General features: G+C 61.6%; 1 protein-coding gene across 1 annotated transcript; it reads right to left on the reverse strand.

Annotated features, from left to right (window-relative positions):
* Nucleotides 1-355: 355 nt before the first annotated feature.
* Nucleotides 356-22,640, reverse strand: SULT4A1 (sulfotransferase family 4A member 1). The gene is made up of 7 exons (XM_080662084.1): nucleotides 22,374-22,640; nucleotides 10,016-10,146; nucleotides 8,558-8,638; nucleotides 7,916-8,042; nucleotides 5,440-5,534; nucleotides 4,450-4,588; nucleotides 356-1,624 (listed from the first exon to the last, which is right to left on the reverse strand). Exons 1-7 carry the CDS (start codon nucleotides 22,540-22,542, stop codon nucleotides 1,512-1,514), a joined length of 855 nt encoding a protein of 284 aa, XP_080518210.1. The 5' UTR covers nucleotides 22,543-22,640; the 3' UTR covers nucleotides 356-1,511.
* Between the last annotated feature and the right edge of the window lie 610 nt (nucleotides 22,641-23,250).

The following is a 23,250-nucleotide window of genomic DNA, read 5'->3' on the forward strand; positions in this document are numbered from 1 at the left end:
CGGGCTCCCAGTGCAGTGCGACCTTGCCGCCCCCGGGAACGCCACCTTGACAACGGGACCTCCCGAAGCTGAGGGTGACCCCTGCGTCCCCCAGATCTCTCCCAGACTCCCCTCTCCCCCCACCCTGCCTCTCATCTCCGCTCACAGAAGCTCTCAAAGGTGGCGGACAAAGAGCGAGGTGAAGTCCCCCCTTGGAACGCCGAGTCCGAGAGGAACAGCAAACCCGGCCCGTGACCCTGTGCGGTCAGCCCCAGGGACGGGGTGTCTGGGGGGCTCACGCTCGTGCGGCCCTGAGTGCTGAGGGGATCGCGTGGGGGCCCCTCCCCAGCAGCACACACTCACACTCGACACCGGGCCTGGGACGTGTGTTTATTAAAGATGCAAGCAAGCACAGAAGTCTCATGTCCATTCAGCACTGAAATAGAAAAATAGAAAAGAAACTTCACAGAAAGCAGCCTCCCTCACGGGCACGCAGACAAGGGGCCGCTGAGCCCACGTGCACCGCCACGGCCGCCAGCCGGTCCCAGCCGCTCGCCTTCTCCGTGAGACCTTTCAGACGGCAGGGGCCCTGCCAGCTCTCAGGGCACTTCCAGCCACCGGCCACCCCAGGCTCCCCGCTCCTCCAGCCAGAGGTGGGCCGGATGATGGAGGTGGAGGGGGGGAGAGACGGGGGAGAAACGGGGATAAAGACACCACCTCTCCTCCCCCAGGGACATTGAGGTGCAGGGACAGGGACAGGGCGAGACTGCCAACTGGGGCTGCGAGCAGGCGGTAACCCTGCCACACGGCACCCCAGGGCTTTAGGGAACGAAATCTCCGGGTAGACTGTCCCCCATCACTGGCCTTGGGGCAGGTTTCCTCCGTGTCCCACTGGCTCCGCCCAGCGAGTCTCTGGCCGAGGGGCATCCCCTCTGAGAACGCCCGGTGAGCAGTTCCTGCCTCGTTTCCAGGTGACAGAACTGCACGCCATCGGGACGTTTCCCCTCGGCCCCCCCTCATGGAGCCCTCCCCTTCCTCAGACCCGGTGAGAACTGAGCGGCTGCGCGCAGGAGAAAACTACAAAAATAAACTGCCACCTGACCTCTGCCTGCCGCTCGGGCGGCCCGCTCCCGAGGCCCTCGGCAATGACCTTTGTTCAATGACCTTTGTTCGGTTGATGCCGACGTGTTGGGGTTTCGGGTTTCGGGTGGAAAGCTCTAAAACAGCAGGAGTGCCGGGCTGTGAAAGGCGGGCGTCGGGCCGCATATGCTACAGGCTTAGTATTCACGGTGCCGGCCGTCGGAACGGAACGGCGATCCTGACAATGTTTGTATCGGACACGGACAGACTTCAGATCCGAAGGCGGGACAGCTGCTCGGGGCGGCAGCCCCCTCCCACCTCCTGTGGGCCCCCCTCCCTGCGTGGCCACACGGTGGCGGGGGCTTGTCCAGCGAGTAACGAATGCGTATACGGGACCGTAGCTAGTGGCGTCTGGGGACCGCGAGCATGCAGGGTTGTTGCTGTGGCTGCGCTTATAAATAAAAGTCAAACGTGAGGTCGCACTTCCCCATCTTCTGCTTGTACACCAGGTCGAACTTCTCGTTCATGGACACGGTGAAGATGTCCTTCCACAGCCCCACGCGCCCTGGAAGCAAACGAGAGAGCGTGCTGCACGTGTGCGCTGTCGGCCAGCTACCCACGCAGAGGAAGCCTGCACCCTCGAACCTGCCTGGGGGCCGGGCCCTCTGAACCAGGCAGGAACTACAGACCCCCCAAACCTGCCCGGGGCCGGCCAGGCCCTCTGAACCAGACAGGCTGGACCCCTGGTGTCCTTCCCCCACGGGGTGGCCCAGCACCACGAATGCACGGAGCTGAGGCTGCAGGCTGTCCCGGCCACTGTGGCAGGGGGTTGCTGGGGGGACGACCCTGCACCCAGGCTCCAAGTGCGATTCTCAGCGCAGGGAGTGTGGCCAGGTCTGTAGACCGTGGGGAAGTGGGGTCTCCGGATGTCCCCACTCATGGCTCAACAGCCCCACCAAGGGGCCCCTGCTTCTGCGGAAGGCGAGAAGGGAACACCACCCAAAGGCAGTCCCTTAGGCGAGCAGGCGGCCTCCAGGTCAAGGAGGGAGATTTTGAGAAGCCTGCGTGTGCAGCCGGGGAGGAACGGCAGCCATGGTGCCCGCCAGCCCTCCTGCCTGGATGCAGAGCGTGTGCGGCAGCAAGACTCCCAACTCAACACCAAGCAAGTCAGGGCCGCCCCTGGCCGCCGCGGGCTGCAGCACAGGCAGGCGGTCAAAAACTGTGACCCTGGCCGCCAGGCAGGAGCACGGAGCCCCAGACTGACGAGCAGGCTTGGGAGACAGAACCCACCCACTTTCCTGTTAACTACAAAAGCTGCAGTTGGTAGGACAAATATTAATGGTGCCCTGGCTGGTGTGGCTAAGTGGTTAGAGTGTCGGCACAGGCACTAAAAGGGTCTCAGGTTGGATTCCTGGTCAAGGGCACATACCTGGGTTGTAGGTTTGACACCCAGCCCCGGTCTGGGCGCCGGCGGGAGGCAACCAATCGATGTGTCTCTCTCACATAGATGTTTCTATCTCTCTCTCTCCCCGTCCCTCCCTCCCTTCCACTCTTCCTAAAAAAAAATCAATGGAAAAATACCCTTGGGTATTTTTTAATCCTCCCTTGGGTGAGGATTAACAAATGAAAGTCAAATGTTAACGGTGACCGGTGACTGGGAAGATGCCAGGAGTGGGGTGCAGACCTCCCAGCTCGGGAGTATGACCCGCCAGCTGTCGCTATGCGTTTCAGGAACGGCCTTGGGGACTAAAATGTTTGCTCAGAACCCTTTCAGCATCTCCGAGATCAGAGCTCAGAGGGTCGGAGCAAACACCCCTCCTTAGCCCCACGGCAGGACCTCAGGTTCCAAACCACCCGGGCCAAGCAGAGCTAACACACCCAATAGGACAAGGGTTTCTCTTTGGTCATGAAAATCACGTCAGTGTGGGGAGGAAAAAACAAGAGAAACTGTCCCTGCTCCTGTTAATGGCACCCCAGGGAGAAAATGGGGAGCCTGTACGCCAAGCGTGCTATAAATAACTTCCCCATGGTTGTTTTTCTCAGCCGAGGCAGCTGAGAGCGCGTCAGAGGAGTCACCCACCTGGTTTTGGGTTTGGAATCAAGACAGTGAACTTATGCTGGGATATGAATCAAAGCTAAGCAATGCAGCTGGCTACTCAAGGCCCTGCATTCTCACCAGCGCAAGGAGGTCTTCCGAGCACAGAGGCAATGTGCTAAAAGAAAACAAAACCAAAGAACTGAAATAAAGCAAAACCAAGGCAGACACGACAAAGCAAATCCATGGAAGGAGGCCCTGGGACACACACACACGAACCACAGGGGGACGTAGGGACGGTCACACCACAGGTCACAAAACAGCAAACGCAAAACTGAAAAGGAGCAAAAAAAAAAAAAAAAGGTAAATCATAAACACTTGTGAGGATGCAGCCAGGAAACAAACAGGAGGCACTGTGGTTGGTTTCTTCCTGGAAGAGCGGGCAGCTCTGCCTCTACAGGAAGGCACTGTGCCCCTGACCTTCAGAGCAGCCCGCTGCAGAGCAAGAACAAGGCTGTCCGAGCTCAGAGCCTGACCTAAGGCCCGCCCCAGGGCCGGGCAGCTGTGATGGAGCCCGCCCTTCCGCCACCACCCGGGCGTCTCCCTTGGATCTGATGGCACCTCTTCCCCTTCCCTCAAGCACACTCGTCTCCTGAGAAAGCTCCAGATTCACAGCCCCGGGAACCAGCGTCAGGTCTATACCCCCAGGCTGTGCCCCTCCCCCTGCTCTCCCACGGCCACAGCAACCCCTTGGGGCCCACAGGGCTCTCCTGCCCCAGCTCTCCAGTCAAACCGCAAGCAGCCTCTGAGGACACGGAGAGCAGCCGGGGGCCCGGAGAGGGCTCCTGCCTGGAGCATCTCCTCCTCCTCAAACTGCTTCATGCCCAGGGCAGCTCCCGGAGCGGCCAGCCCGAGGCCTGCACTCTCTGCTCTCACCCCCCGCCCGGCAGGGCTTGCCCTTGGCTGTGCCACCAGCACTCACGGTGCGGGCAGGAACCGGCGCTTCCTCACATGGGAACTCACGCCCTCCCACCGCCCACAGAGGCTAGGAGTCCATCCGCATGCTGCGGGCTCTGAGATTTCACCGCCCGGCCCATCCCGGCTCTGCTCAGCGGGGCCATCTGGGGAGACACCTGCTTGAGAACATCTTGCCCACAGAGCCTGGCACATGCCTGGGGGCCTCCTGTGAACCAAGGCACCGTTTGCTCCGTCACAACGCAAACGGCCTCCAGGTAACCTCACCCCACGCACAGCAGAGGGCTCTGGAGAGGGAAGACCCGGGCAGCGGGACACTGAAGTGGGGCGGGGGCGGGGCAGTGGGCCCGGGCAGAGGCAGGGGCGGCAGGGGCGCGTACCCCGGCCCACGGGCAGGGCCTCGGCGTTGCAGCACTGGTCCACCAGCTGGTGGCAGTGCTCGATCAGCGACTCCAGCTGGGCCTTGTCACAGGACACCCCCAGGAATCTGGCCAGCTGCTCCACCATCGTCACCAGGTCCTGGAAGAGAAGAGCAGAGAGAGGGTGCCGTTACTGGCCTCTGGCTGGACCCCGCGAGGGGCTGCGCTTGGTCCTGAGCCCAGGCTGAGATGGGCGTCAACTGGAAATAAGACTCCTGGTTAGGAAGTGGCCCGAGGGCCGCTCTCAAGCGGCAGCTCTGGGATTCAAACCCAGGTCCTCGGGAATTTGAAGCAGACAGGAGCTTGATGTGGCTGTGGCCATTGTAAAACAGCAGCGAGAAGTAAAAACCCACCGGCTCATTCTCTTCTTCCCCATCCTTCCCCCCACCAGCGGGAGTCGAGGCCAGCACCTCGGAGGCAAGGAGGCCCTGGGGCCCCGGCTGCCTGCCCTCAGCAGGAAGGAGCTGGCTGGGTCTGAAGCCAGATCCACGCGCAGCTGGCCCAGCGCCTGCTCCTGACTGTGGAGCGTGACTGACCCAGCTATGGGTCCCGGCGCTGCGTGCACACCTGCTCCCCACGCAGCCCTCCCGCGGCTCCCACGCTGCCACTTGCTCCCAGGGATACAGCCGGTCCTTGAATAACAACATCCCTGCGCTCCGTCTTGTTCCACTACAGCTCTGATGAGACGCAGGAACTTAGCTCCTAAGAATACCCATCAGCCTATGGTAATTATAATGGGTTTCATTGTAAGTTGTGCTTAGCCACAGAGCCTATCCACAATGTTAGTGGGGACTTCTTGTAAACGGGGCTTCCAGTGGGCAAAGGGGGACAAGTGTAGGCACACCTGAGGCCTGGGGGGGCTCTCGGACGCTCCAGTTAGTCCCACCACGGTGGACAGAGCCCACACCACCCCATGCTCTCCCGCTGGCTCCCAGGCGCCCGCACGCTCACCCGGTGCATGTCTTCATACTTGAGGAAGAGCACGTTGGAGTCCGTGCGGTGCTCCCAGAACTCCTGCACGTGCTCGAACCAGGAGCCGTAGCCGACTGCGGAGACAAGGACAGGTGAGTCGCTCCTCACCGGGGAGGCGTGCGCACGGGTGGCTTTGCGCCCTGCCTTCCCAATGGCTGTGATTCAGGATGGAAAAGCAAGCTCTTGGCTGGAGGGGAGGGAGTCCCAGGGATTGGCGGGGGGGGGGGGGGAGGGGGGGCGGGGAGAGCCCCACAGACAAGGTCTTCTGAAGTCCCATGTCACCTGCTCTCTGCACAGGTCTCTCCAGGAAACAGCCCTCAGCCCCGCCCCCCACCTCTGGATGCCCTAAAGACCCAACATTGGGGGAAGGCCTCTGCTCGCCTGGGCATGGATGGTCCCTGGCACGTGGGTTTGTGTTTAACAAATGGCCACCGGGAAGAGAACGATGCCCAGGAAAACGGCACCGGGCCAGTCGGTTTGCTGGTGGGGGGTGGGCTGCAGAAGACAGGGCCCTGCCAGGAGTGACAACTGTTACCCCTCTGGTCCACCTGCGGCGCCTGTCAGCCATCCCGCCAGCAGGTGGCAGCACAGCAGCAGGGATCAGGGTCAGGAGTCACTGACCCAAGGGGTGGGCCTTAAGGAGCAGATCACAGAAGGAAGGCCCACCCCAGCCCGCCGGGCATGAGGAATGAGGAAGGGGCTCTACACGGGGAGGGCAGAAGTGAATGGAAAGAAAAGAACAAGGATTCGGCCAAAGGTCTTGTTTGAGGCCCACGGCCCAGGCAAATGCTGGCCCCTCTGCTGGTCCCCTCACCGCAGGGGTTCTAGCTGCTGGGCCCTGGAGCCACGCCAGCTGCCATCCCCGCGCCCTCACACCACAGGAAACAGGACGGGCCTCAGACACGCCCAAACACCTGCTGCTTGGGCACGAGGGAGAGGCCAGAGAGGGGAGCGCAGCCACCTCACTGCAGGCTAACGACCGCCGGCCCGACGGAGAGCCCGAGTCGGCCCTGGGTGAACAGGGAGCCAGAGCAAATCCCTCTCGCCCAGGAGGAAACTCACAAAACAGACCGCCACTGGGGTGCCGAGCTGGACAGGAGGGCACCCGGGTCTCTGAGCACGGAGGGCGGGGCCGCTGCACCTGAGCCCTGGCTGCAGCTGCAGAGGGGCGTGAGCCTCATGGGGGGACCATCCTGGGAAGGGGGGACCATCCTGGGAAGGGGCTCCCGGCAGCTCCCGCTTCTCTCCAGGTCCCGCTGCCCTGAGAAGTCACGTGCCTGTCCCAGAGAACTGTTGGGATTAACAGCTCACCGGCCCCTCCAACAGGGAGCTGCCCTCACACCCTCCTGACGCCTGGGCACATGGCCCCGGGCACGCCCCAGAGTGCATGGGTTACAGCCCCCAAGCCCGTGCTGTCAGTGGGTCCTCTGGCCTTGCTCTCTCATTTCTTATTCAAATTTTCAGGACCTTGGACAGAGGAGAGCCAGGCGGGGCCTTCTAGCCCAGAGGCGGGCACTGTCTGGGAAGAGAGTAAAGGGAATGGCCTGCGGGACCAGGGAGTGCCCATGGCCTTGGACTTCAGTGCCGGACAGTGCTGGGACCTTCAGGCACGGGCAGGCCTGCCTTGGGATAACTTTCAAATGCTCTGCCCTACACCACTGGCGAGTGGAACTTGCTGAGTATCCACGATGCACTGGACCCTAATCTCAGCACTCTCTCCAGCAGCAGCTACTGGAGCTGGGAAATACCACAGGAACTGCATTTTCAGACCTGGGTGTGAAACAGTCTCCGTGCGGGTGTAAAGTACGGATATGACCCATTTCACAACTCTCTGGGTGCAAACTCTAAACTGCCCACTTGCGGTCCAGGGAGGGCCCCTGGAGAAGCCCTGGCTGGCAATGGGTGTCCCCTCGGGTGAAGGACGGACTGCAGTGAGGACCTGCTGACCCACTGTCCAGGGGCAGCTTCCTCCTGGTCCCGGCAGGTGTGACCGCCCACTCCTGCACGGAGCACTGCCTTCCCCGCCCCTCCCTGGCCACACTGGCAGGGGCTGCGCCTGCCTGCTCCCCATCCCGCTGCGTTCCCGGGGGTTCGCACACAAAGTCACGGCCTGCACTGGGCCTCTGTCACAGTAACGGAGACGGCTGGGCCTCCATTTTCACTTCTGAATCCAGGCAGGCAGGGAGATGCTTTTAACTGGGGAGCTTCTCAGAACCCAACACCGTGGCGAGAGAAGGGCTTCTGAGGGGGAAGCCCGCTCTGCTGCCCATGAGCTATGGCCTTGGACAAGCGTCCTGCTGCCCTACAGCCCAGCTTGCTCCCCCATCAGCGGGAAAGCAGGCCCGACGTGCGCAGCGATGGCCAGACCTGGGGGATGCGGGCGGAGCACCAGCACACGCCAGTGTAGCATGAACAGTGAGCGTCCTGTGGTGATGTCCCAGGGCTGACCACTTACGCTTGTCGTTCATGAACCGCCGGCAGAACTCCTGGAAGGTGCCCCGGTAGCTCATGGTGCGCAGGGAGCGGTGGAACTGGTAGTAGGACACCACCAGGTCCTTGGGGTTCCGAGCCATGTATATGACCTGGGGGGAGGAGGGGGCGGTCAGACACCACTCCTCCCGCCAGCAGATTCACGGGCCACACCCTCACCTGTGCACACTGACCCGCTCCAGCATCGAGGCCGGCCCCCACCCGTGTACCCCATGGCCAAACGCTTCCCACGGCCTTTCAGCAGGGGTGCAATCTCGCCCACACAGCATCACCTGCTAGGACAGGTCCTTGAGCGGAGCGATTGGTTATGTCTGTCTCCAGCTCTCCTTAGAATCAGCGGGAGGAAGACAGGAAAACTATGGTCCTGACCCAGGTGATGGGAACTATGGGCTCGTAAACATCACGCAGTTGAGAAAGCAAGAAAAATCGGCCTCCTACAAGCAGAGGCTGGACCAGGTCAACTATGAGGAGAAACCCAGTTAAAAATGTGAACAAAATGCTAGAGACACTGGCTTTGCCAGGGTGGACGCTGGCACGAGGGTCTCACTCCCCCGGGCCCTCGGGGAGCCATGAGGGCACAGGCCAGCCGGGAGGGGCAGGGCATTACCTTGGAGTCGCCGTTGTGGAGATCGGAGGGCAGGAAGCGGTAGGGGAGGTGGCTTTTGATGAGGCGGGGTGACGTCAGTTCCTGCAGGGGTCAGGGGAGAGGGGGTCAGGGGAGAGGCCATCAGGGGAGAGGGGGTCAGGGGAGAGGGGGTCCGGGGAGAGGCGGTCAGGGGAGAGGGGGTCCAGGGAGAGGTGGTCAGGGGAGAGGGGGTCAGGGGAGAGGGGGTCCGGGGAGAGGCGGTCAGGGGAGAGGGGGTCAGGGGAAAGGCGGTCAGGGGAGAGGGGGTCCAGGGAGAGGTGGTCAGGGGAGAGGGGGTCCAGGGAGAGGCGGTCAGGGGAGAGGGGGTCCGGGGAGAGGCGGTCAGGGGAGAGGGGGTCCGGAGAGAGGCGGTCAGGGGAGAGGGGGTCCGGGGAGAGGCGGTCAGGGAAGAGGGGGTCTGGGGAGAAGCAGTCAGTCACATGGGCCTCAGGGCCTTTCCAATGAGGGTGGGTGGAGAGGGTCTCGGATGGTCATGACCAGCGCTCCGCCTGACAAACTTCCCGCCCGAGACAGGACCACCCTCCGGGCTGAACCTCGGGCCAGATGTGAGCAAGATGCGGCCTGTCCTCGGGCACCACAGCCTGAGTCAGCCTGTCAGTCACCAGGGTCTGCCCGGAGGACCAGGATGGGCCTTGAAGGGCAGCAGAGGAGGAGGCACGAGGCACAGAGGGGCTGCTGGGTCCTCAACCATCTCCGCAGCAGCCTTCCTGCGGCTCCGGGAATGTGCCAGGCCACGTGGCCAGGGTGCTGGGGTCTGCACCCCGCCCCTCTGCCCCGATTTGGCCATCCAGTCCCGCTGGCTCCCCATTGGGCACACTGGTAACCCCTTAACCGCCATCCCTCCTTGTTTTCTTTTCCGGTCCGTCTCCCTCACTAGCACGTCAGCTCTGTGAGCGCTGTACCCCAATGCCAAGGGCAGTGCCAGCCGGCCACGGGTGCCCAGCGCAGCTCTACGGACGGGCTCAGCGGATGAGTCAACACAGAATACTCAACTAGTGGGACAAGGGACAGCGGTCCACACTGGAAATGCGACCTGAACTAAGGTGGCAGAGGGAAGGGTGGAGAGAACATTCCAGAGGCAGCAGAGGGATGGATGGACAGGAAACTGGGATGTTTATTTCATTCCTGACACCAAAAATTTGATGCAAATGCATCCTATCCACCTCCCTGAACAAGGTAACCCACAGGGCAAGGGAGGTGCCGCAAGGCCCCCATCCCCACTTCCTCCTGCACCCCACTCCCGGCACCTGCCTCCTTTCTACCTTGAAGTCACCCACGTCACCCACCCATCAATTCCGGGGTCACCGTCACAGGTTCAGGCCTGTCTCCCCGGCTACCTGGGATGCCGGCAGCGCTGTGCCCTTCCTCCCCCACAGGCCCCGACCCCCCCTCTCCACCCCCCCCCGGAGGAGCTGTCACCTTGATGATGTCCAGGCCAGGCTGCGGGTACTCCAGGACCGGGAGCTGCTCGTCGATGTTCATCAGGCCGATCTCGTCTGGGTCTGCGCCCTGGCTCACCAGGTAGACCACCTCCTGCAGCAAGCTTGTGCCTGAGGGAGGGGCCCGGGGAGGCGCTCAGAGGCCAGGGCAGGGCCCTCTCAGCTCAGCACCTCGCCCAAGGAGGGGCTGAAGGGCCATGCGGTGGGGGCCCAGGAGCGCCTGAGGCTAGTGGAGAACTCTGGCCCGGGCCAGCACCTCGGCCTGCAACCCACCCTGCGGTGACTGGGGAGCTGCCTTCTGCGCCCCCTTCTCTCGGCGCTAACGCCTCGGACGTTGCTCAGGTTGGCAGAGGAATGAACAGGGCGCACCGTGCCTGCCACCCGCCCGGAGCCAAGCGCTGGAACAACGGACGGTGCTCAGTCCCGGCTTCCAGCTCAACTTTCCGTTCACGCAGCAGCCACGAGGGTCCAGCGGGAGGGCTCACCAACCAGCGTCTTACACTGAGGCGCTGTGTGCCCAGCACCCCGACAGCTAACACAGGCGCGCCCTGTGATCCGAGGATCTCCTAGGTTACCGGAGACGACGCCTGCAGACACGCACCAGGGCGATCCTGGCCGCGCCGCCCAGGACAGCCGAGCCTGGGAAACCACGGGGACGTGGGCAACGCCAGAATGAGAGTAAGTGTGACTGATGCTCCGTCAATGGCAACGAGACGCGTGGCCCTGAAGTACCGTGGCGCTCGGTGAGGCTGCGTGCCGCACACAGTGCTGGGCAAGAGCGCCGACCCTGCCCTGGCTGGTTTGGCTCAGTGGATAGAGCGTTGGCCTGTGGACTGAAGGGTCCCAGGTTCGATTCCGGTCAAGGGCATGTACCTTGGTTGCGGGCACATCCCATGTAGGGGGTGTGCAGGAGGCAGCTGATCGATGTTTCTCTCTCATCGATGTTTCTAACTCTCTATCCCTCTTCCTTCCTCTCTGTAAAAAATCAATAAAATATATTTAAAAAAAAAAAAAAAAAAAGGCGCCGACCCTCAGGCCACCTCCTGTCTGGTTCTGTGTGACTCCACCCACAGCAGGCTCAGCAACGGGTGAGACAAGCTACGGTGCTGACACGGACACCAGATGGCACTCCACCTACTGAGACCCTCCCAGGACCTGCTTCTCCTGAGAAAAGCAAGGCCTCCCACGGCCCCCAAGCCTGGCAGCCTCGTCCCACGGCCCCCACACCTCACCCACTGAGCTCCTATGGCCTCCCTGCTAGCCCGGAGCGTGCTGTGTGCATGGGCTGGTCCCCTGCCTGAAGCCCTTGCCTCCCTCCCTCAGGTCCTTCCGTGGGGAGGGCTCCCTGACCAGCCACATCACTGACACTCCCGCACTTCACCCTGTCCCCCGTCCCCTGCTGCGCCAACGGCCCAGGCGTGACTTGCACATCCTTTATTCTGAAGGCACAAGCAAACCCTGGGTGCTGAGCACAGAAAGAGGTATGTTGATCAAGGAAGACTTCCTGGAGGAGGCGGCTTTGGAGCAAAGGCCCTGAAGGGGAAAAGTGGTGCAGCAGCTCTTCAAGCCAGACAGAAAAACTTCTACCAACCCTGGGAGCTTCCCACCAACCTGAGGCGGGGCCATCACGCCCTCACAGATGAGGCTCCGGAGGCCTAAGTGGGCCCCAGGTCCCAGAGCCCTCGGCAGCTCAGGGCAGCTGCACTGGGCGTCTGCGCCCTCCGAAACGACTGTGGGCAGCGTTCCTGAAATGGCTCTCCCAGGGCCGTCCTCCGGGCCTATCTTTAGTGCTCCCACCCCCACCCCTGCAGCCCCCGCCGGCAGGACCCAAACAGAAGTTCTCTGCACATTAACATCGATTTCCGTCAATATCTACTCGTCAGCTCCAAGGCCCCATTAGCTCTCTGTGCCGGAAGGCCAGCCTCGGGGGAGCCAGAGGGCGGCCTGTCCCCAGGAGCCCCTCCAGGCCCACTTCCTGGCTGAGCCCCACTCGCTTCCCCCCTCCAGCCTTCAGGGACTCAACAGGAGGCACCAAGGAGGGCGGGGAAGGGGCGCACGAGACAGTGCAGGGAGCAGCCCCAGGCCGCGGGCAAGAAGGGACGAAATGGTCGCAGAAAAAGCCCGGCCAGAGGTGGTAAGGACAACGGCACTGACCGGTCACTGCGGGGTTCCTGCCACTCTCTCAGCACCGTCACGGACGGCACCGCCGGCTCTGCAGGCTCTCCGCCAGGCACCAGTCCTCCGGGCTCACCACTCCTCTCCATGCCACTACCCCCCACCCCCAAGTCCCAGCACCAGGCACCCCGGGAGGTTAGCTGGAGCCCACTCAGCCCCCCATCCACTCTCCTGGCTGCCGCGGCCACCAAACTCCCCCCGCCGGGCCCCAGTGGCTCTCGTGTCCTGCTCGGCCTCGACCCCTCTCCCCACCCGCTCCCACGTTCGATGCTGGGCTGGGGCTGCTATGCCCAAACTCAGCAGCCCAGGGCCGAAGCTGTCCACAGGCTGCCGCCCACCTGGCCCACTTGGCCCTGACCGTTGGGCCACCACCAGAAGTCTCATCGGGGGCCTGACCTGGCCCTGCGGGACCAGAGCTTCCGTTCCAGCCCCCAGCGCACCGTGCAGGGCCGAGGACCTGACGGGCGACCTCGCGGGCAGCTCGTGAGGGCAGGGAGCGCGTCTTAGCAGAGCCAGCCCTGGACTTCCCGTGTCTCCTGTGAGGCAGGGCCACCACCCCGTCCCACAGGCGCGGAGAGGGAAGGCGGGACCTGAACACGGGCCCAGTCACGCCTGTGTTCCTTCTGCAGAGCCTCGCCCTCCCGCCTGTGAGGGCCGGGTTAGGCACCGTCCTCTCAGGATCCGGCGGTCTGGCCACCGCCCACCCCTCTGCCCACTCGACAAGGGCTGGTCCTGGGAGCCCTGCCTGCCCTCCCAGACAGCGGAGGCGATGCCTGCCCTCCTTCACAGGCTGGCGGGGTCAAGGCCAAGGTGACCTGCTGGGGCCACAGGGCTCAACCACTCTGAGCTCCAGACACCTGACGACCGCTGGCGGGACCACGCCTGCAAGGACACACCACAGCCTCCAGCCAACCACGCAGCCTCCTCCCCACTCGGGACACGCGCCCTCATGGCAGCCACACCCGGTAACAGGTGACGCCTGGGGCCACACGCATGGGCCGGGCGGAGGGAGGGCTTATGAGCATCTCCTGTGCAAATCTGGAAACTAGTAATTTAGATTATTAGTCCAAGGTCACTGGAAGGGGAGAGCTACATCTGGAGTGGGACCCCAAGGATGCAAGTCCCCACTCCTGCACCGCCTACCAGCATGCGCGGGGAGCAGGAGGGTGTGAAGGGCAGAGAAGCCCTGTGTGAGGCACTGCGGGTCGTTTGCGGGCAGGTGGGGAGGGGGGCACAGGGCCACAGCTGTGCTGGGAGCCCCTCCACTCCTGCAGCCCCCCGACCAGGGGTACAAAAGCAGGTGGGGACAGAGTGCAGGCCAGCACTCCAAACACTCCCTGGGGGAGGTGAGCAGAGGAGGGAGCAGGGCAGCAGGAAGGCTGAGTCCCAGCAAGTCAGAGGGGAGGGGAGGGGAGGGAAGGGGAGGGGAGGGGAGGGGAGGGGAGGGGAGGGGAGGGGCACATCCCTGGGGAACAGAGAGCTGAGCGAACCCCTGTGTGGATGGCCGTGTGGAGGGGGTTTGTCACGGAGCAGGGAAGGGTTACTCAGAGCCACACAGAAAGCTGAGCCGGCAAGTGAAGGCAGCCCAGCAGCCCTGCTCTGAGGCACTGGGGGTGGGTGGGGGCTGGGGGGCAGCGGGGAAGGGGACTCGGCGAGGTCCGCATCTTCCCGAGTTGGAATGGGCACCGTGGAAACGTAGCTCACGCAATAATCAGCCACCTGAGCGCCTGCGGGAGCGAGGCCAGAGGAGAGCCAACAGGCTCTTGCTCTGGGGGTGGGGGTGGGGGAGGGGAGGGGAGGGACTGGGTGTTCTGTTCCAGGTCTTCAGTCCTCTGGCTTTTTAAACCAGGTGCGTGCGTGACTTTGGTTAATAAAATGAAGAGAAAAGAACTCTAATTCCAGGGTCTGGATCCTGGGGGCTGGGAGCGACGTTCCGTTGGTTCTGACCCGAGAGTGCTGGTCCCTCTCTCCCCAGAGGTGGGTGGAAATGGCGATGGGCTCCCTCCAGCCTGTGACCGCCAGGCCCGTTCCCGAGGAGTCCCCCCAGCACACCTGTGGGCCTCAGCGCGAGATCCAGGGTCAGAGTTCATTCCCGCCACATGCACGGGGGTGACTTCCCGGGGTCCGGGGTCCGCGGAAGCTCTTCTGCAGGAGGTCACCTCCAGTCCACGGACGTAAAAGCCTGTGGCGTGTTCCTCCCTGCGAGGCGGCCCTGTGGCCTCCCCAGTTTCAGGGTGAGAGCCGGACCCCCCTCCCCTCCCCTCTCCTCCCTTCCCCTCCCCTCCGGGCTCCACGACCGAACATCCTGGGACCTCCCGCAGGAGGAGGCGCCACATCTGTTCTCCAGGTGCCCCTCTTTGGGGGCAGGACCCGCCCTCCAGCATCTTCCTGAGCGTGAAGCTGAGACCCTCCTGACGACACGCATCCCTCTCTGCCTCGCCGTGCCGGGCAGTTGGGCTGGGTATAGAATTCCTGGCTGGGGAGCCTTTTCCCTCAGAACTCTGAGCGCGTTCCCGTCCGCCGGCGGCCAACACTGTGCTGAGACGCTAAGGTCCTGGTTCCCGGCCTGTGAGTGTGGCCCGTTTTTCTCTGGAAGCTTCCAGATCTCGCTATCTCCGATTTTAAATTTCACAGTACTCTCAGACGCTTCAGTGTGGTCTTTTAACCCCGGGGCTGTGCCAGACACGCGGGTTCTTTAACGCGTGTCCGTGAGTTCTGAAATCCTGTTTTCAATCATTTTCTCTCTTCCATGCTCGCTCTTCTTTCTGAAATGCCGAGATCTTTTCATTTTCTTAGTTTTGGCTCCTATTTGCTATCATTTTGTGAAAATTTTTGTTCTGCTTACTGAGATATTTCCTCCACTTGGCCATCCAAACCTCACAAGGCAGATTTTAAAATCCCAGCTTCCATGCTTTTAACGATGTTTAGTTGATGACAGAAACATCGATGTGACAGAGACACACTGACCAGCCACCTCCTGTACACGCTCCCACAGGGTTCAACCCGCAACCGAGGGGTCTGCCCTGCCTGGGAACTGAGCCGGCCGCCTTCCGGTGCACGGGCAACGCTTGCAGCGAACGAAGCCACACGGGCCGGGCCAGCCACGCGCCTTTCTCAGCAGCTGCTCTTCCGTGAGCGCGCAGCCGCCCTCCCTCTCCAGGGACACTTCACAGAGTAGGGGTTCGGGGGGTGTTTTTTGAGTTTTGGTTTTGTCTTGTTTTTTCATTTTTCTTCTGCTCTGTACAGTGTCGTTCATTCTTCCAAGCTCTCTTTCCTGACTTTCGTTTTGATCGTGCAGGTATCTGTCCTTGACGTTGGCGGCTTTAAGACCTGGTGACCTTGAGTCCGCCCACAGGTAGAGCCATGCCGGGTCAGCCGTCTGCGGAGGCCAGGCCTGCTGACACGGGCTGTGTGTCTGGGACAGCAGCCCAGCCCGGTGCTCTCACGGCTGAGATGGGAGGTGCCATGTGCACATATTCCTACTCTCTTCTTTTTTCCGGAGAAGACGCCCCCTCCCTTTGCCCTGTAGGACCACGAGCATCCCCGGAGCCAAGTAGGGGAGGGGCTGGCAGCCTCCCTCTCAAGGGTGTCGCTTTCCCGGAACCCCATGTCCGATATGGCACCGTGTCCCAGCCTGTCGCTGTGCTCGCTGTTCCCAAATCCACAGCCTCCGCATCAACTTCCCCAGAGAAACCTGTCTTCGCAACAGCCTCTCGTCTCTAATCCGCCCGTCACGCTGCCCCCTCTGCTGCCGGGTGCATCCCAGCCCCGAGCCCTGCAGCTGGAACTGGTCCCTGCGCCCCCGCCGCCCCCTCTGCTGGCACTTAGCTGCTCTGCCGCTCAGCCACCACGTCCGACCTTCCAGAACCTGCTGGCACGGCTGACCGTCGCCCCTCTCCTTCTCCACAGGGTTCGGAGCGCTCCACTCCGTGACTGGCGTGTAGAGAGGTTTCTAGAGGCAGCAGAGACGCACATGCGTTCAACCTGCCCCACCCAATCGTGAGCCCATGGCATGCCAGAGTGACAGGACACCCCGTCACCGCCAGGCCTGGCCCGCTCCCTCGGGGGCAGCAGCAGCTGAGCGTTAGAAGCTGCACCGCGGAGCTGGCCCAGGCCCGGGCCCCTGCAGCCCCGCACCGGGTGGGACGTGCTCTCCCAGACACTGAGGAGGCTCCGGGCCAGGAAGCAGCAAGGCGACCCACCTCTCGTTCAGCAGCTGTCCCGTCCTAGGAGGTCCCACACGTGCTATCAGACATCTCTCAAGATCGTCTCTGATTGTCTCTGAGAATAATCCCCACGCACGCTCGGGGACAGGGACCTCAGAGGACAGGCGTAGCGCGGGCTCACGGCTGAGAACGGTGGCGAGCCAAGGCGAGAAGCCCCAAACAGCACACATGTGGGTGCCCAGCTGTCACCCACCGACGGCCAAGTGCAGCGCGCCGTGTCCCAGCCTCTGTCCCAGGGACCCACGGGTTCTCACCAGCCCCCAGAAGCTACTTCCACTGCGTCTCACACGGAGAGGCGGGCTCAGCAGCGGGCTCAGCGGTACGCTGCCCAAGGCCACAGGTCTGCGGGCCGGGGACCCGGCACCCACCACTTGGACTCCAGAACTAGGGTGTTTTCACACACACACACACACACCACACTTATACACATACACACACTACACACACATACACATATACACGTACCACACGCATATACACATACCACACACACACCACACTTATACACATACACACACATACACATATACACACACCACACACATATACACATACCACACACACACACCACACTTATACACATACACTACACACACATACACACATACACCACATGCATATACACATACCACACACACACCACACTTATACACATACACACGCATATACACATACCACACACACACACCACTTATACACACACATACACACACCACACGCATATACACATACCACACACACACTACACACACATACACATATACACATACCACACACACACCACGCTTACACACATACACACACTACACACACATACACATACACACACCTCACGCATATACACATACCACACCCAGACTCACACACACACACCACACTTATACACATACACACACTACACACACATACACATATACACACACACCCCCATACACACACACACTTACACACTTATACACATACACCCCACACACACACACACCACTTATACACATACACACATACACCACACACATATACACATACCACACACACACCACATGCATATACACATACACACACATACACACACACACCACACTTATACACACACACACACCACACACACCACACACATATACACATACCACACACATATACACATACCACACACACACCACATGCATATACACATACACACACATACACATACACACACACACCACACTTATACACACACACCACACACACACACACGGCTCATCACAGTGGGTGGCAAAGCCAAGGCCAGGAGCGCTGAAGCGCTAGCCCTAACCCACCAGACTCGGGACGGAGCGCGGGTGGGGAGAAGCCCTTCTAGGGCTCGGACCAAAAGCTGGCGGTGGGCAGGAACACCAAGGAAAGACCCCTGGAAACAGCCCTGAGCAAGGCACAAGGTGAAGCCACGGGATTAAAACTGGGGGTCAAGCAAGTGATCAGAGCAACCCACACACAGCCCGACTCCCACATAAAGGCCTGGCCAGGGCGGACAGGCCCGCATCCAAGCACAAATGCCCCGGCCTCCAGCTCCGGGCCAGCACACCGTGTCCAGCAAACAAGCAGAGCGCACTGCTCACCTTAAAAGACAAGGGGAAGATAGCCCGCTGTCCGAGGACAAAACGGTCAACAGGGTCAGACTCCGTTTAAATCAGAGTGACGTTAAAGGGTTTCATGGAAAAGGTGAACAACGCGCGTGAACACACGGGCTATTTCAGCAGAGAGGTGGAAACTAGACGTCAGAATGCCAGAGGAAAAACAAAAACACCCTGACAGAAATGCGGAATGCTTCTGACGGGCTCACAGACCTGACCTCCGGGCCTGATCCAGTGGAAGAAAGAATCGGTTCACCTGAAGACTGCTCAGCAGAAACTGTAATGAGCATTAGAATCTCAAAAGAAGAGAAAGAACAGGACCGAAGAAATATTTGGAGAGAGAATGGCTGAGAGCTTTCCCAAAATAGTGAAAGGTATCAAACCACAGATCTAAGAAGTTCAGAACCGCCCCCGCCCCCCCCCCCCGCCCCCAGCCCCTGAATCAAATAAGTATCCCCACCCTGAAAAAAACACACCTAGACTTACATTAAGTGCCAAAAATCAAAGATAAAGAGAAAATCTTGAATGCGGCCGGAGGGGGGAAAAAGACCCATTCTACAGAGGACCAAAGAATGACAGCAACTTTTCATGACACCACGTGCTTACCGCACCGCTGACAGGAGGAGGGGCCCTCTCTGCGCGGAGCCTCACGCCATCAAGGCAGGAGGTGGTCTCTCCTCCCCCTGCAGAAACCACAGCTCACGGGGACGTCATCGGCCAAGGTTACCCAGGTGGCAAGCAGCAAAGCTACATTCAAACCCAGGACTTCCGGCTCCAAAGCCAGGCTCTTCATCTCTACGCACTGGCGCCTCCTGCAGACCCATCCGTGGTGGGAGGAGAGGGAAGCAAGGGAAGGAAGGGAACTGCCCCCCCCCCTGCCCCCGTAGAGGCCTCAGAGCAGTGGCAAAGCCTTGAGACCCCCCGTGGCCTTGACTCACAGTTACAAAGCCACGGAGAGAAGGCATGCTTCTCCCTCCTGCCTGGGGCCTGAGTCTGGCTGCCCTTGTGCCTTTCCAAAGATGAGATGGCACCTGAGAGATGGGGGGCTGGGGAGGGGGGGCTCTGAGCCTCTACAAAGGGGCAGGAGAGTTCCTCGTGAATAAACATGGCAGCGCACCTGGCACACAGAACTTGTAAGTGGTCGATCACCGTTCCGAAGGCGTCCCAGGTCCCATTCCGAGCTGTGGCCGGCCTGTGTTCAAGTGCCAGCCCGCCCGGCGGGGCTCAGTGCTTGAGCATCGACCTATGCACCAGGAGGTCACTGTCGATTCCCGGTCAGGGTGCGTGCCTGGGTTGCAGGATCCATCCCCAGGGGGGTGGGGGGGCGGGCCACCAATTGATGATTTCCCCTCCTCATTGATGTTTCTCTCTCCCTCTCCCTTCCTCTCTGAAATCAATAAGAATATATTTTTTAAAAGGATCAGGGAGTGGGAGCGGCCTCAGCGGCTGTGCAGTTCAGACTGTGGGCTTCTCGGCAGGGGTGACAGCTCACACCCACCCAAAGGCAACCACGGGCGAGAACCCAGGTCCTCACCCCAGACCAGCTCTCCTTGCTGTACCAGCTGCCACTGGAGACCCCTGCAGGCCCCTCTTCCTCTGAGAGAAAATCTTCAGGGCCGATTTTGGGGGGACCAACTCTTCAGTCCCCTTGATCGCTTCATGTAACGAACAGGGGCTGGGAGGGGAAGCCCTCAGAAGCACCACGTTAGAGCCAGCGCCGCCATCATTCCCGAGAAATGCTCCCTCTTCCCTGCCACCATCCCCCGGGGTGGATGAGAAGGGTGGCCTGCGACGAGGTTAAAGAAAGCAAAAAAGAGCCCTGACCGGTTTGGCTCAGTGGATAGAGCGTCGGCCTCCAGACTGAGGGGTCCCGGGTTCGATTCCGGTCAAGGGCATGTACCTTGGTTGCGGGCACATCCCCAGTGGGAGGTGTGCAGGAGGCAGCTGATCGATGTTTCTCTCCCGTCGATGTTTCTAACTCTCTATCCTTCTCCCTTCCTCTCTGTAAAAAATCAATAAAAAATTTTTTTTTTTTTTAAAAAAAGAAAGAAACAGAAGCCCTGGCTGGTGTAGCTCAGTGGGTTGAGCATCGTCCCAGGTACCAAAAGGTCGCCAGTTCCATTCCCAGTCAGGGCACGTGCCCGGGTTGCTGGCTTGATCCCTAGTAGGGGGTGTGCAGGAGGCAGCCGATCGATGCTCTCCCCCCCCTCCCTCCCCTCCCCCCCCCCCCCCCCCCGGCCTCCACAATACCCATGACTGCTCCTCCTTCACTCCCGGGATCCCAGTCCCCTCCACGCAGCCTCGGTCCAGGCACATGAGCTTGGGCAAGGCGCCCCGCCTCCTGGACCCTCCGTTTCCCCTCCGGGAAGCAGGATCCGGCTCCGTCCTGCCTCACAGAGCTCCGGGAGAAGGTGCTGGGACCACGGGCACGCAGGGCTTCGTGAGCCACAGAGCTCCGAGCACGGCAGCGGACTGACGCTGCATCGGCCGGGCTCACACCAGCTCTGGCAGGCAGTCCCCAGGGGCCCGACCTCAGGCACGAAGGTGAGACACAGACAGACGGGGCGGACGGAGAAGAGTGAGAGTCTGCGAGGCCGCAGGGCTGAGGGGAGCTCTGCATCTTGAGAGGGAAGCCCCCGGGTTCTGTGTGAAGGGACCTCACACAGGGTCTGAGGCCACGGCTGCACCCCCCGTCACCAAGAGAGCGTGTGCTTACTCGCTTGCACACGGGTGTGCTCTTGTCTGCTTTGATTCAAGTTACAAACAAGATGTTAGTTTTGTATCTAAAAAACTTCCATAAACTAACACCTCACTCCCCATCCAGGTGCCCAGAAAGGTCCCTGCTGCCAGGCTCCTCCAGACACCCCCCCACCCCCGGCAGGGCCCCTCAAAACATCCCCCACAAGCCCCCCCAAAAGCGCTTTCCCAGCGACCTCAGTGGCCTCCGGGGCTGCCCCTCCACGCCTTCCAGCGGCATCTCCCCTCCATCTCCTCCGCGAATGGGGGCAGCAGCATAGAACCGAAATCCGCTCTGGGCAACTCCAAAACCCTAGAGAACTCCCCGCACCAAGTTCCTCACGGTCACGTGCGGGCAAACCCGACCCTAAACTGACACGAGGCCATCTTTAGTCTTTATGGACCCACTGAATGCAGGGGTTCTCCCCCCACGTCTATCCCCCATGGCTCTAAAACCTGGACCGTTCCACCCCCTCCCCCACGGGGCTGGGGGCCACAGCAATGGGGGCGCACACCTCCTTCCTTCCCCTCTCCCCAAGCTCCCCCCACCAACACAGCTCCCAACCCTCCACTGACAGCCCCTCCCCAACCTTCTTCAGAGGAACTGGGCCCAGCTCTTGGGTGGCGGGGACCCTGCACAGCTATGACAGCCAAGCCACAGCTCTCCCGGCCTCCCGGCCGCCTGGCTCCCTCCCTCCCTCCCTGTGGGTCCGACATGACCTCCAGCCCTCCTTCTCCACGTGCTGCAGACCAGCCACACAGTCTGGGTGCAGCCGCCTCCCTCCCGCTCCCACACAGAGGCAGAGGGAAAGCAGAAGGGATGTTTGAAGAACCAGAAAGCCGCCTGCCTCCCCACAAAGCTCACAAGCGGACAACCCTTACACAGGCCCCGCACGCAGACCTGCGGCTTTAAACTCCCGCCCTGCCACTCATCAGCTGCGACCTTGGGCAAGCCGCTGCTCCTCCCGCCTCAGTGCCTAGACTGCTTATAAGTGGGCTGTCCGGAAAATGACGTCAGTCAGTGCTGGGAAGTGGGGGTGCCCCGGGGTCCTGCCCGATACCCGGGTGATGGGGGAGGCCCTGAAGCTGGGGAACACCGGGCACACACTCCGGCCAAGGCGGTCCCATCCCCCACCGGGAGCCCACGCAGGAAAGGAGGAACGTCCACAGCCCCCCGCCCGCCTCATCCCCCTTCCCAGATGATCACCAGGACTTTGCACTCGTCCAAGGCTGAACTGGGTCCAGGAACAGAGAGGTTAAGTGATTGTCCAAGGTCACACAGCCGGCAGGGGAACGGGAGGGGAAGCAGGGAGGCGGGCGGCCCTGGGCCTGGCCCCCGGGCAGCTCCAGCCACACAGGCTCCATCCCCACGGGACGCTGTCCAGCCTCCAGCCACGGACACCGGGCTTCACCTCCGAAGGTCTCCGACCTCAGTTTCCCCAGGTGCGGGCCGACCACCCACCATCCCGCCCTACAGGGTTCCGGGGGCACGGACGCGCGGGGGGCGCCAGGCCCTCCCAGCCCAGGACTGGACGCGGGCTGCGCGTCCACGCGGGCGCCGCAGAGCCGGGCGGGGCTGCGCGGGGCTCACCGGACTTGGGGTAGGTGACGATCCACACGTCGCTCGGCCGCACCGGGAAGTTGGCGATCTCCTCCATCTTCCCGCGGCAGAAGGGCGGCAGCCGCACGCCGTGGAACTCGAAGTACTTGCTCTCGTACTCGCCCGGGGTGCTGGGGGTCTCGGCCTCGCTCTCCGCCATGCCGCCGCCGCCCGCTGCCCCGCTGCCGCCGCCCCGCGCCGCGCCCGCACCGCGCGCGCCCACGCCCGCCGCCCAGCCGCGCGGCGCTCCGCAGGCGTGATGTCACGGCGCCGCCTCACCCCACCGGCGCTGAGACTGCGCTCCGCCTGTATGACGTCATGGCCCCGCCCGCCGCGCCCTGCCCTCCGCAGACGTGACGTATTGAAGCCTCAGGGCCCGCCCCGCCCCACACCTGGCGGCTGGTACCCACCCCCTAGGAGGAGGACCCTGGCAGACCCCTGCCCAACCGCCGCCTCCCAGCCTCCCAGCCGCCCGGCCTGCAGTCCGCATCCCTCCATCACGCCTTCATTCACCCACCACTGAGTCCATCATCCCGCAAGCGCTCAACACAGGCTCAGGAAATGCTGCAGCCAGAAGTGACCTTAAGGATTCCTTCATTCCTTCCATACATATTCAGGAAGCATCTGACCTGTGCCAGGCACGGCTCCAGGCTCCTGGCCCTCTGGGGCTTACATTTGTGAATAACCAGGATAATCTCAGGTGGTGACATGTGCTATGAAAGACAGTCTCCATAATCTCCTAGGGCGGGGGGGGGGGGGGGAGAGGAAGGGTAATTGCAGCTTTCCAGGACCAATGGCAGACCTAAAAGGACACTCTCCAGATAGCACCCCCAAATTTGCTTTGAATAAGGCACTTCGTAAGCAGGCA

The sequence above is a fragment of the Plecotus auritus genome (assembly GCF_963455305.1).
Source record: "Plecotus auritus genome assembly, chromosome: 3".
Classification (NCBI taxonomy): domain Eukaryota; kingdom Metazoa; phylum Chordata; class Mammalia; order Chiroptera; family Vespertilionidae; genus Plecotus; species Plecotus auritus.